The sequence below is a fragment of the Balaenoptera physalus genome (assembly GCF_965194825.1).
Source record: "Balaenoptera physalus genome assembly, chromosome: 3".
NCBI lineage: Eukaryota > Metazoa > Chordata > Mammalia > Artiodactyla > Balaenopteridae > Balaenoptera > Balaenoptera physalus.
In genome coordinates, this window is record NC_138890.1 from 70,068,983 (window position 1) to 70,083,322 (window position 14,340).

Consider the following 14,340-nt stretch of genomic DNA (forward strand, 5'->3'; position numbering starts at 1 on the left):
CATTAAACCCTCAGCTCCTCAATCCAGTATTAAGACTTAGCCTCCTGTGGGTGAGAAATTTCATCTCTTTTATATCAATAGGTTACTTCTATATCTAGTATGTGAAAATTTTTCTTTCTGGCTCTTTAGCTTGACTATTGATTTAAAAAATCTCTCTTTGGAATTTTCAGGTATTTAAAACGGGGAGGGGAGATTTCAATGTCCTTACAATGTCTATCAATCCAAATCATAATGTTAATTCTAATGTAAATTTTTAATGTGACAGTAAATGCAAACTTATTACTTAGATAAAACAATTGATTTCCTCAAGCAGAATATTTTATTCATTTCTACTAGACAATTAGTACTTTCATATATTCAGCTGTTCTACACGGCTTAGGAGGTTATATATTCTACATTTTTAGTAATAAATTTATTAAATAAAAGTACATACTATGTGCCAAGTATGCAAGTACTACTGTTCTAGAGGTTGGGAATACAACAGTGAACTAAGGAGTCAAGAATTCATCATATACATACAGATAGATTGATAGATACGTAGGTGGACAGATAGACAGATAGATACACAGCTGAACTGGAAACATTTTATGAAGAAAATTAAAGTAGGCAGAGGAGGATAAGCTGGGGCTGTGATTATATTTACATTTGTAAGACATGTTATCAGAAAGGCCTCACTAAGGTGACACTTGAGCAGAGAACTAAAGAAGAAAAACAGAGACAGCCACGTGGCTGTTCTGGAGAAGAATATTACAGGCAGAAGGAAAAGCAAAAGGTACAGGGTTTGAGGTAGATGTTTGCTTCATGTGTTTGAGTTACAGAAAAGAGGCTGATGCATCTAGAGCCCTCTTAGTAAGGAGGGAAATGGTAGGCTGGAAGTGAAGGAGGCTAGACTATGTAAGGTATTGCGGACCATTTTAAGGGCTGGGAATTTTACCAGTGCAATAGGAAGCTATTGGAAGATTTTGAGCAAAGAGGTCAGGCAATTTGCTTTGTTTTAGAAGACTCTCGCTGGCTCTGAATTGAAAACAGGCTGTAGGAGGCAAGGGATGAAGAGTAAAGATCATTTACGAGGCCACTGTAATAATCCAGGTGAGAAGTGATAGTGGCTTGGCCCAGAGTGGTAGCAGGAGAATTAGTGAGAAGTAATCAGATTCTGGATGTATTATGAAGGTGGAGTCAACAGCTGATGAATAGAATGTTGAGAGCGAGAAACAGAGAGGGCTCAAGGACAGTTTCATGGTGTTTGGCTGAGTAACTGAAGGATGGAGCTTCCACTTATTGTGATAGGAAGACCTCAGGGAGGAGCACTTCTAGGGTGTGGGGAATCATTTCTGCATGTGCATGCTGGAAAAAAGTCTCACTCCATGTAGCCTTGGGTATATTTAAAAACACATGGGGACTTCCCTGGTAGCGCAGTGGTTAATAATCCGCCTGCCAATGCAGGGGACACGGGTTCAAGCCCTGGTCCAGGAAGATGCCACATGCCGTGGAACAACTAAGCCCGTGCGCCACGACTATTGAGTCTGCGCTCTAGAGCATGCGAGCCATAACTACTGAGCCTGTGTGCCACAACTACTGAAGCCCACACGCCCTCGAGCCCTTGCTCGCCGCAACTAGAGAAAGCCCGTGCACAGCAACGAAGACCCAAAACAGCCATAAATAAATAAATAAATAAATAAATAAATTTAAAAAACCCATGATATTATTTTAATAAAACTTTCCCTAATAACTTATTAAAAGTTTCATACAATAGCTAAAAATGCTGTAAACAATTTGAGTGTGCATACAGCACCTTTTCTATAATAAAATATCATTGACATTCTACACATAAGAATATTTTACTAAGATTACTATATTAAAACATTCACTTATTTAACACATATTTATTGTTTGCCTAGTATGTACCGAGCACTATCAAATGGATTAGGAATCTCATGATAATAAAAAATAGGCATGGTTCATTACCCCTCAGAGCTTAAAGCCTATGAAGAGATGAATGAATACACATTTATAAAGAGATGGTGGCATTAAGTGTTTAATAGACTGACCTACACAGAACACATCCCAAAGGAAATGGTTATTGATAAGATGTGTGAATTATGATCAGTAGGAGATAATTACTCCTAATTACTCCTAATTACTCCTAAAAATTACTCCTTTTTTTTTAAAGGTTTTACTCTTTTTTTTTTTTTAATTAATTAATTAATTAATTAATTTATTTATTTTTTATGGCTGTGTTGGGTCTTCGTTTCTGTGCAAGGGCTTTCTCTAGTTGCGGCAAGCGGGGGCCACTCTTCATTGCGGTGTGCGGGCCTCTCACTGTCGTGGCCTCTCGTTGCGGAGCACAGGCTCCAGACGCACAGGCTCAGCAATTGTGGCTCACGGGCCTAGTCGCTCCGCGACATGTGGGATCTTCCCAGACCAGGGCTTGAACCCGTATCCCCTGCATTGGCAGGCAGATTCTCAACCACTGCGCCACCAGGGAAGATGTTCCCATCCTTGTAAGGTAGAGGGTGTAGCATGTGCCAATGTCCTGCAGTGTGAAGAACCATGGTACATTAGAAACACTGTAAGAACTCTAATGTGGCTGCAGTGAGAATGAGAGGGAGCATAGTGTGAAGTATGGCTGAAGACATTAGGTTGGGGATAGATAATAAAGAGCCAGCCCAGAAGTAAGTTAAGTTACTTGACTTAGAAGTACCCTTCCGCATTTCTGAGAGAGCACAGTAATTAACAACATGGGCTTTGGATTTGGACAGACTTGACTTTGAACATCCACTCAGTCACTTATTAGCTGTGTGAGCTTTGGCAACCATCATCCCTAAAGTAAAGCTAATATTATTGCCTTCCTTCCTCAGGTGGGAACAGAAGTCTTTGGTCTCAATGTGCTAAGTCAGTGTAAAGTTTTGCTGCCCAATAAATCTCCAGATACAGCAAGGTCAGAAAAATACTCACAGGATTACGTTACTAACAATTATCTTTCAAATTATTATTTCCATAATAATTTATATATTTGATAATATCTAAGACCTGGGGCTAAGTTTTAGTAAAAGCTTACCCGATATTAAAGGGTTTATTTTACTCTTAGTTGGAATTCATAGAGAGGGCTGAATTATTTGTGGCCCTAAAGGAAAAAGTATGTGATATGTATATATGGTACATACACACACACACATTTATATAACAAACAAATCTAAAATATCACTAAAAATGTGTACAAAAGAACAACTTTTATTATTTGCAATGGATTGTATCACAGAATTTATGTCTAAAAGGACTGCACAGAATATATGAGGACAGAGATAAATAATTCAAATAAAAACCGCCTTTCAGGGTAAAAATAAAAACATTCCTCTCTCTGGCAACCAAATGTGACTCCTATGTAATACTGACTTAGAGTGAATAACTGTTATGTAACAGGGCTACTCAAAGTGTGGTCTGGGCAATGGCTGCCAGAAGGTGAACTCTTTTTTTTACAGATTTGTAACTAGATAAGCGGCTGGCACTAGAATGTAAATCAGCTACATCATTAAGCACACAGTTTAGTTCAACTGATTTTTTTTTTTAAATTTCAAGACTTTTTCAACAAAGCGAGCAATGTGCTATATTCTGGCATAGCTCCTTACCTCATCAGAGACCACATTTCCAATATAAGATCAGTTATTGAGCAGCTAATGAGAAAATCAAATTTAGTGGAGAGAATTGTACTACATACACTAAAGTAGATTCTAGATGACCTTCAAGTGTTATATGGCAATAAAGAGAGACGAGGGAGAGAGAGCGGGAGGGGAAGGAAACAGAAAACAACTAGACAAAAATATTTTCCTAATTGTAGAATGAGGAAGCTCTTCCAATTGCAAAAAACTATAGAAAAAATAATTTGAGATTTGACTACTAAAAAACAGTCTGCAGGTCAAAAACTTTAAAAGACAAGATTAAACTAAGAGAACTAGGAAGATCTTAACAATATATTTGATCAAAAAAGAATGTCCTTAACATCAGAAGAACTCCTGAAAAAGTAATCTCTATTAGCTTCAGTTTCCTCATCTGTAAAAAGATGATAATACTTAGTTCAAGACTTCTGTGACATTGGATTAGATATGAATAAACTGTTTAGTACAATGTCTGATAATAAAAGAAGACTTTTAAATTGTTATTAGATAGCCTTTAGCAACCTAATATAAATATGATATTCTAAAACTTTAAAAATACTGTGTAATTGTGCAGTTGAGAGTTAACTCCACAAGTTTGTGTGGTCCCAAACCTGCATATTCTAAACAAAGGTCTGGGACTTGCCTTGCTCCTCAGAGCTAACTCTAAGCCCTTGAAATATCCTGCCTAATAAAAAAGTATCTTTGTTTACTTGGGGGCCCTGGGACATGTCCAATAGTTAATACTAAAAATGTGATTTGTGGTGGGGGACTTAGAACAGCTTGACCTCTGTAGGGAATAGGTGGTCAGCCATGCCTACGTGACTAAATTCCACTAAAAACCCTGAGTACCAAGGCCCGGGTTAGCTTCTCTAGTTGGCAGTATAATGTGCGTGCTCTCAAGACATTATTATTGAGAGAATTAAGCATTGCTTGTACAACTCCACTAGAAGAGGACAAGTGGGAGCTTGCGCCAGGTGTCCCCTGGACCCTGCCCTATGTGCCTTTTTCCTTTGCTGATTTTAATCTATATCCTTTTACTGTAATAAACTATCATTATGAGTAAAACAGGTTAGCTGAATTTTATGAGTCCTTCTAGCAAATCAATGAACCTGAGGGTGGTCTTGGGGACTCTCTCCCCACACACAATAATGTAACCACAATTAATATATTAATAATAAATTATAGCTTGAAATCAAAGTATAATCTCTTACTTTAAGAAATTTTGTTCATAAAGGTGATATAAGACATATAAAATATAGTGAATATGTGTATACATATGTATTCACAAACCCTGTCAAAGTTATGAACAATTTCATAAGGTATTTTATTTATAAAAATAAAGTTTTAGGCTTCATCACAGTAAATTAATGAAAAGTCCTATCTGTATTTCATGAGTATAAAAACACTAAATACCAATAAAAATATTCTATTGTTGAAATTTTTGGTTATAAGAAAAATAATCACTCCCTGACCTATCATTTAGAAAGAAAAATAATTTTGGAAAGGAATCATAAGATATTGGTATAAATCATTTATTTCCTCTTTCTTTCTATGGATTCTAACTTACACTTTTGTATATAATTATATATAAGATTTTTAATTGGTAATTTCTCTAAGGAAAATTTTAATATATTTTTGCAGACATTACATAAGATTCTTTTGCAATAGTAAAAGAAGGATATTTTGGTTCACTTCAATTACTTAAATTCTCACCCCCCTCAAGAGTCAGTTTTATTACTTGGTGGCCCATATTGACTTTTCCAGCTATATGTGGAGTTGCTCTGGGAATTTCTAGAGATCAAATTCAAGGCAACAATCATAAATACACTCAAATCAATTTAGAATCATTTCATGTATAATTATAAATGTATTCTTGAACTGACAAGTTCAGATGACATCATTCTGCCTTTCTTAAACTGTGGGTTGAAAAATTAAATGATCCATTTCTGCCTACAGGAAATATATTGGAAGAAATTATAACCAAAAAAAGAAAGAAATCCAAAAAGAAAAAAAAATAAGAATTAAGTAGCTTCACTTAAGTAGCTGAATCTTAATTATACCTCTAAGTAAAAGCTCTGTTGGGGTGTGTGTGTGTGCGCGCGCGCCCGTGCACATAGAATCCATAAATATACTTCTCTAACATCTATGAAAACTTTCCCTATTTGAGAAGCTATGTGTATATGAACATTGTTTTTTATTTCCTCTTCCTACATTTTTGTTTCATTGTGCTTTTTATCTTACACTGGATGATGATGATGTAATTTATATGGATGAACTTCCTGCTGTTTGTTTGTTCTTTATGAAGACATCATTACTCTCACTGCTATTGTCTCCCACTATCTAGCAGCAAGAAAAATTTTAGCCTCTACTTTTGAGACAAATATTGCTTACTGTTAAGGAGAATTTTTAGCAGCTAAGTAGTTCAACATATATCACATGTCCTGGTATTAATCCATCAAGCATTACACATACCTTTGGCACATCTCTATTGATTTTGGGTACAGCTCTATAAAAGTCAAATAAAATAATATTTTACTACCATTTTAGCCATTCCAACCTGAGTTCCTGGTCATAAACCAATGTTTCTACTACATAAAGCTGAAGTGGCCTTTCCTTAAATTATATCATTTAGTTTTTTGTTTAAGTAGTTGTAGGTTCTTGACCGAGCCTTTGCATATTAATGAAGCAACTTGTACTGTGGTTGGTTCCTTTAGTTACTGTTTTTCCTATGTTTTAGAATATAACACAGACTGAAGAAATTAATTTAAAAGAAATTGCTTTTAAACTCTAAAATTTCTTTTTAAAGTGAAGCCTCTAGTATTCAGCGTACTTGACAAAATTATTTAATGTCTGTTTCATAAAAAGATACTCAGCTTGTCTACCAAACTGTTAATGCATGGCTGAAGTAAAAATTTTAATTATTCAGAAACTTACATTTAATTTATAAAAATTGTATTTATGATTAATATGCACTGTCTTAAAATATTTTTAACAATAACTTTTTCTTGCCTCTAAACATTATTGTCAGCATTTTTCATTCAAATGATACATGTGGTTTTTCCTATTATGATTAAACTGATACATCTTTAAATTATGAAAACTGTATTGGAATTAAGAATCTAAATCCTATGATTCCTGGTGTGAAATACTGAATGAGGTCATTGTATTGCATACTTTCCCTAAAGGATAATGATTTTAAAGTGTATTTATCTTTTTTTGTTTCTTTTTCAAATAACAAACTCCTCATATATTCTAGAGCACTTGAATGACTACTGAAATCCTGCATGGGAGAAAATGAAAGTGTACCTACACATTTGAAAACAGTGACATCAAAAATCAATCCCTGCTGATAATATCCTATGTCTTGGACTAGGTTATGGGTACATGGGTACATTCAATTTTTGATAATTCAGAGGGCTGTATAATTATGACTTGATCATTTTCCTATACTTCAGTTTACTCTAATAAAAAGGGTTTTTTTAAACAAACACCGTTATGTGGTATATAAGTTTTTGTCTAAATTTTCCTTTACCAGTCAAATTCCACTGCCAACACAAGTTTACGCAACTGTCTACAGAGTCCAGGTATATAATGAAAACGAAGTCAGCTGGGTGCACGATAGCAGAGTGCTGCCGCCGTGATGAGCTGGGAAAGATGGGCCCAGCCTAAAGGGTACAGACGCTACTCAACTCCAAGGAATGGCTGCCATATGGGACTGTGAGTCTAATGTTGCCAGGTCTGGAAATTTGAATTTTTATGTCAAATCTATACTTTTTAATGTTGGCAACTGATTCAATTTTTGAAACACTGCTGGCCAAACTAAATATGTCTTTGACCAAAGAGGTCTCCATAAAGATCACCTCCCTGAGTAGGACTTCAGTAAATCTGAGTTCAATTAAAATACTTTTCATCTGTACTGCTGATACTGCTAGCATGTAGAGAAGCCTACAGTCAAAATTAAGTCTGATTCCCTAACCCACACCATTCTACTATAATGTATTTCCTGTAAATATGTGTCTATTTCTTACATCATTTGAATCCCAAACCAACCTCATAACACAGATATTATCCCCATTTTATTGATGAGAAATCCAAGGCCCAAAGACAGTAGACAACTTAATGAAGAAATTCAGAACAGTATGACCTGAGTTAGATGACTTGAGATCAAATCCTTCCTTCATCATAGTATTTTTATAACTTTGGGGGGGTAAATTAACCTCTCTGTACTTCAGTTTTCTCCCCCATAAGATGGGTACTCTTACAGTCTACCTGACAAGAACGCTGTGGGGATATATAAAGCATGTAGAAGTGTGTCTGGCACATAGTAAGTGCTATATAAGTGTTGCTACCACTAATTATTATTGCTATTTTTATTATCTGTAAAATGAAATCCCTGCTTTTTGTGAGTTTTAAGTGAAATAATTTATGTAAAGTGCTTACTTAGAATTATGCCTGAGATGTACTTAATGTTCATTACACATGAATTGTGTGTCCAGTTTAATTCTCTTCCAGATGCATTACTCCTAAACTGTACAGATTAATTCCTTTGTTCTGTAGTGGATAATAACAAACAGGTACTATTAGAAGCTGGAACTATTTTTACTTGTGCATAGTGTTTTCCTTGGATGCTTGAATAATGCACAGTTGTGTAGTGTCATGATTATTGCAAGGTTTATATCATTTGGAAATATGAGTGAAATGAATCATGTGCCATGTAACGATTGTCCTGATGAGGATTTTAATAATGTAGTAAGATTTCATTCAGAGTATCAGGAATGGTTACAACAACCAGAAGACACTCTTCAAATTTAAATGATCTTCTCTGCCTCCTCGTTTACCTAATTTAAAAAAACTTAGGCTCAAAGCAAAAAATGAAAAGATATGCATGTAATTCAATAACTCAAATTACAATGTACGTGCTAATATATTAGCATAGCCAGGATTCTTACTTACTTGTGGCCCATTTCATGAGCAATTGTAAATGCAAGGTTCAGGCCATTGTCTTCAGCAATAATACATTTTCTCTTTTCACTACACATTCCACTCAAGTAAGCTATACCTAGAAAACACAAACGTTAATTATCAAATGTCAGAATTAAAATGCAAATATTTGTGCTTGGTATTAATAGAAGAAAAGAAAAATGATAGTTTTCCCCCTCAAATATGTCAATATTAAACTGTGATATCCAGCCCCTAAAAACAATTTCAGGAGAAAATGCATATGTATATGTCACTCAATAAACTGTTAATATTCTTTTCAATTTTATATTTTAGATGAAATTATTTTATCAATTATACAGTTCTCAAAAGGCATACCATAAACATACATTTTATAAATACCACTTTTCATTGTCATGTAAGATAAACAGTTACAACTTAGAAAATGTAAATGAAAAAGCAATGATTATTTAAATATTTTTCAATTCTTGAAACCTAGTTTCAAAGAAATACCCTAAAATAAACTACATTTATAAGATTCTTGAACTCACATTTATATTTTTAGTTAATAAAATTTTGAAATTTTAATTTATGAAATACCATTTTAACTAATGTAACATAAAAACTATCTATGGTACTTGGAAAACTGAAAATGTTTCCTTTGAAAATTTCTTAGCTAATAAGATGATCTGACCATGGAGTACATGATACTGAAATATTATTTAAGACAAAAATTTCAGCAAGACATTTGATCTTTTGGTTTAAATTATTAGTAAAGAGGATAATACCTGAAATCACTAATACTCTTTAGTCAAAGATTTATGTACCATTTTACTAATTCAGATATACTCCTGAATAAATATCATTTAATACAAGGAACTATAATCTTCCAAAAGTATGTTTTAATGTATCTTCAAGTAACAAAAGTTACTTGTTATAAAAAAAAAAATTGTTATTTTTTGAATTAATTGTATGTTCTCTAATTCTCATATCCTTATAAAATACATGTAAGCTCATTTTATGAAAAAATTAAAGCCAGGACAGGTAAAATGATTTGCAAAAGATCACATGACTACCAAAGATGAATACATTTACCAGCTAATTTTATTTTGCCTCTGATTACAATTTAGAGCAGAGTTGCCCCTAATTAAAGATGGTTAGCTGAATGCTTGTGACTTTTTTTCTCCAGAAACTTAAAAGAATAATGGTAAGGAATAATTAAATTTAAATAAAACAATAAACCACCTTGCCCAGGTTTTGGAAAGAGAAGATTCATGAAGGAACACGGACTGATTTAGTGGAGCCACAGCCCACATGACAGGAGAGAAGGATTTTATGAGCCTGGTAGAACCTCAGAGAGGCTCAAGACTGAGGCACACAAGGTTTGAGGAGAGGCATTGCTGGAGGGTTGAAAATGGAGATTAGTTCAAAGTTTATCCTTAACTACTCTTTCAAACCTTCATGTTGAATGTCAAGGCCTGGTATTCACTGGCCTATCAGACAAATGAAGATATATTTGTTAAGCAAAATGTAGTATAAACAGGTTATTTAAAACATATAACTACAGGAAGAAACAGCCAAGAGATTAAATATACATATGTTATTTTCTCTAAGTATTTAGAAATTAAAATAGATCTTATAGACATTTCAAATCCACAAATAGATGAATAACTTCTCTATTAATGGATGGATGAATGGATGAATAGAGAGGTGATAAGCCCTACTTCATTTGGCTTATTAAGGCAACTGAAATTATTCCAGGGTTAAATCAAGATAAAGTGGGAAGGAAAGATGAAGGTAGTAATAAACAGAAGGGAGAAGAAGAGAAAGAGGAGAAAAACATGTTCTTATCTAGTTCCATTAAACGATAAGTGAAATAAAAACTTTAAAAAATTCTTAAACGTAGTGTGAATTTTAGGAGTGCTAAATCAGGTACTTATTAAAACAACAAAAAACGGAAAACTAAGATTTAGGAGTAACTGAACTTGTGTCATAACTGAACGGAAGAAGGAAGGAAGAAAGAAGGAAGGGAGAGATGGAGGGTGAAAGAAAAGTATCTCCTCTTAAAAGGATATTAAAATTCTCTTGAGCATTTTAAGATTTTTAAAAAATATATAATTTGAGATTAAACGTTCTGCAAATATTCTAAATCAAGCTCAACTATAATTAGCATGCTGATGACCACTGTTTGGTACAAAATTTCCTTTAGAATGCCCATATATTTCACCACGTTTTTCACCACAACTAAAATAATTCCATCACCATATGCAGATTAAAATTCAGCCAATGTGGGTTGTCATCATGTCATATATCCCTTTGCTACATGAACCAGTACATATCAAATTTAGCCACTTTAATAAGTTTTACATTTCTTCTCCCATACCCATTCAAATATACTGTTCCCAAATAAAAATAGTATTGTCACTTGTTTTAAATTCTTTTATTTTCTATATTATTATTTTTGTTGTATATTTACATATTTTTTCCATATTTTTCTGTAATGTTACTACATTGGCTAGGGTTTTCAACATACTGTTGAAATATGTGTGGTATTGAGCTCCGTGTTTTCCCTGCTGACTTTAATAGGAATGTTTACAGTTTCACAATGGAGATGACTGCCGTAAGGACTTTGAAAGATATAGCTTGTTAAGTTAAGGAACTTAATTTCTAATATTCTTGTGTGTCTAAGTGAAAAAGGAGGCAATGTCATCTGATGCATGGGTCAAAGGTGGATGGCTATTGGAAATAGCAACCGAGAGAAATAGGAAAGAGAGCTGAGATTTTGTAGATCAGGTATAAAGGAAGAATCCTAGGGTGTAAGAGTTGGCAGTAAAACTGAGAGTGAGAGAAGGGATAGACCTTGTAAAGGCTATATGCTTGATAAGTGAAGTAAAGTCAGAGCCTGATACTTGGGAGAAATGAATACAGTGGTCAGGAGAATGGAGGTAAAAGAACAGACACTTTCCAAAAAAAGTATTGGAGACTGTGATAAGAGATAGATTTAGGGATTTTTAGATTTCAGAGCTGAAATTCCATGACATGATTAGGTATTGCCATGAGAGTAAAGAAGGGCAGAGGTAGAGGCTGAGGTCAAAGAATAATTAAGTAGTGTTGGGGGGACTGATACCATGAACATGAAATTGCACATGATCACAAAGAACTTAGGTGGGAGAGGTGGCCAACATCCATAGGAAATGTGAGTGAGAATCAAGGAGATGGATCAATCACAGTGACAGTGAGGGACATGACGGTAAAGCTCAAGCTTCAGCTTCAAATGCTGAGTTTTTATATGAGGGCAAGAGAGATTTTGATTTAGAAGCAACAGTGGGAAGTAAGAGGAATGCAGAAGGTGTACAACTTTGGTATCTTCTCAGCACCAGCCCTGTGGTACAGGGGAAGAGAAAGAATGAACAGTGACCTCTCTGGGAGCCCTAAATTCTTCACCAGTTTATGGGAAATCAATGACTACTGTGTGGTCATATAAAAACATATGGTGGTAAAAATGATAATTTATAATATACAAGACATATTTTATACTGTAAAATATAAATTTATATAAAATAAAATTCAAAAATGATGAATACATATTGACATAGAGGAATGATCACAACTAAGTGTTAAAAAATCCAAATCACCACATTTTCATAGGAGAACCAAAAGACCACATAAATATGCTAAATTGTTTACAGCAACTGTATTATGTGAAGAGATTGTGGGTAACTTTTCTTCCTTTTTTCCCATTTTCCAAATTCATGTAAGTGTTTATAATAGTTTTATAGTAAGAAAATTAAAGACATAAATACGATAATCATGTTTATGAAATTTGAATACTAATTAATACAATGTCTTCTAGATCAGGGTGTAATTTAACAACCAAAAACGACCCTCTACTGCTATTCTTCTTTCACTGAAATGTAAAGTCAAAATCTTCAACTAAGTTTCTGATAAGTTTGAATTTCATTGTTCTTACATTTGGCACACCGAGGAGATTTTCTTTGACTTAAAAGTTATGGAGAATAATTGTAACCATGACTAATTTAAATGACTTGCATTATTCTGTTTAAAAGCCCATGCTTTTCAGGTCCTTTCAAGAACCCACATGTTTCCTATTATAATAAGGGGTAGAGGTTAGGAGGGGAAAGGATTTAACACAGCTGTTATTTAAAGATAGCTATAATACAGACGCTTTTTAAAGCCCTCTTTTAATGTAGAAATTCTGAAAACACAAAGGAAACCAAAACAACTTCTAATTTGTCATCTAAAAATGAATCAAATCATGCACCAGGAGTCAAGAGAATCTCTCATCTGAAAACAAAACACACTATCCTGGACCTGATATGATACACCTCATCAAGATGATCAGAAACTTCTAAAACCCTACAGGATACATGTTACAATAACGGCCTAATCAGGATATCAGAGTTTTTAATGTGATCAAATGGACGTATCCTACCAAAAGTAAATCGTCCAGCTCCCAAACTGCTGCCTTTAAACACTAGCTAAACCACCTCAGTTCAAAATCCTGGCTTTCCTGGCACAAAATACTGCATAATCCTAGGTAAGTTATTTATCTTATGATTGCACCCTATGAGCTAAGTTTTTACCTATGAGTCCTATTATTTCTTAAGGCCTAATGTAAGGTAATGTGGGACAGGTCCCCAAGGTACAAAAATGAATACATGCTGAGCACTGCTTTCAGGAGCCTGAGCCACACAAACACCCATTTAAAAAATGTTCTGCGACATAAAGATGTACGTAGGATATTATGGGAGAATAACTTACAAAAGACACTGAATAGGGGAAATCAAAGCAGGAAAGGCTTTTAGAGAGGGAAATAGTTTGGCGGTATCATTGAGTGGGCAGAGGTGAGCCAGGGAAAGGAAGTGGAAGTTGGGGGGTAGAATTCCTGAACAAAGGACTGATCAGGGAAAAGCGTAAAAAAATGCTTATGAGCTGATGTTACTGACAGAGGGATGCTTATGTTCCTTAAATGTGCAGGCCCTGTAGTACATCCCTGCATCAACACTGTATTTGGTACATTCTCAGTAAGGGGTACTTTAAAGGAAATGCATAGAAAGACTAATATAAAATGTGATTCAATGCAGGGCCTTAAATAAAAAATATAATTTAGAAGAATCAAATGTATTTCATCCACGAATTTGAAAAAAATTTATAATATTTTAATAATGATGCCCAGATAATGTAAAACCCACTTAACAATTACATTCAAATTGGGCCTTGAACATATTTTAAAACAATAACTTGCTTTACTAGTTTGCTAATTATCTGCCTCTGTTCCATTAAAAGACAAGATGATGATCTAGGACTATAAAAGTACAGTTATATAAGTTATACATCTAATATCAGTATAGTTATAACAGTAATTAAAGATAGACTTCCAGATCCTCTTAAATGTTTAAGTAACCTATAACATTCTTAACAGTACAGTTTCTATGAATACTAAGAAAAAAAGTGACTTCTAATGACAACAAAAACGGTATTAGTTTAATGAAAAGTACGGTGAAACTCTGTGGTCAAATAAGGCAGAATATTGTTTAGACATTAAAATATTGTTTTTATGTTCTCATGTCACATAGAATGAGACTCCTTTTCTGAAAAACACATAGAGATGCCAAATAATATGTAATATACAAATTTTTGAATGTATAGCTAAGGTTGAAGTAAAAACAATTCTCAGGTACAGGAATGAAGCTTAAAAAAATTCAAGTCTGGAGTGACAAGATCATGA

The 14,340-nt window shown here is 34.1% G+C and overlaps 1 protein-coding gene across 1 annotated transcript in view; it reads right to left on the reverse strand.

The window, feature by feature from the left end:
• The window catches only part of ADAMTS19 (ADAM metallopeptidase with thrombospondin type 1 motif 19), a gene marked incomplete at its 5' end in the record, with an annotated part of 296,563 nt that overhangs the window by 151,056 nt on the left and 131,167 nt on the right, over nt 1-14,340 (reverse strand). Inside the window, one exon of the mRNA XM_082457829.1 lies at nt 8,607-8,712. Coding sequence (XP_082313955.1) covers nt 8,607-8,712 — 106 coding nt within the window. The remainder of the gene's footprint in view (nt 1-8,606; nt 8,713-14,340) is intronic.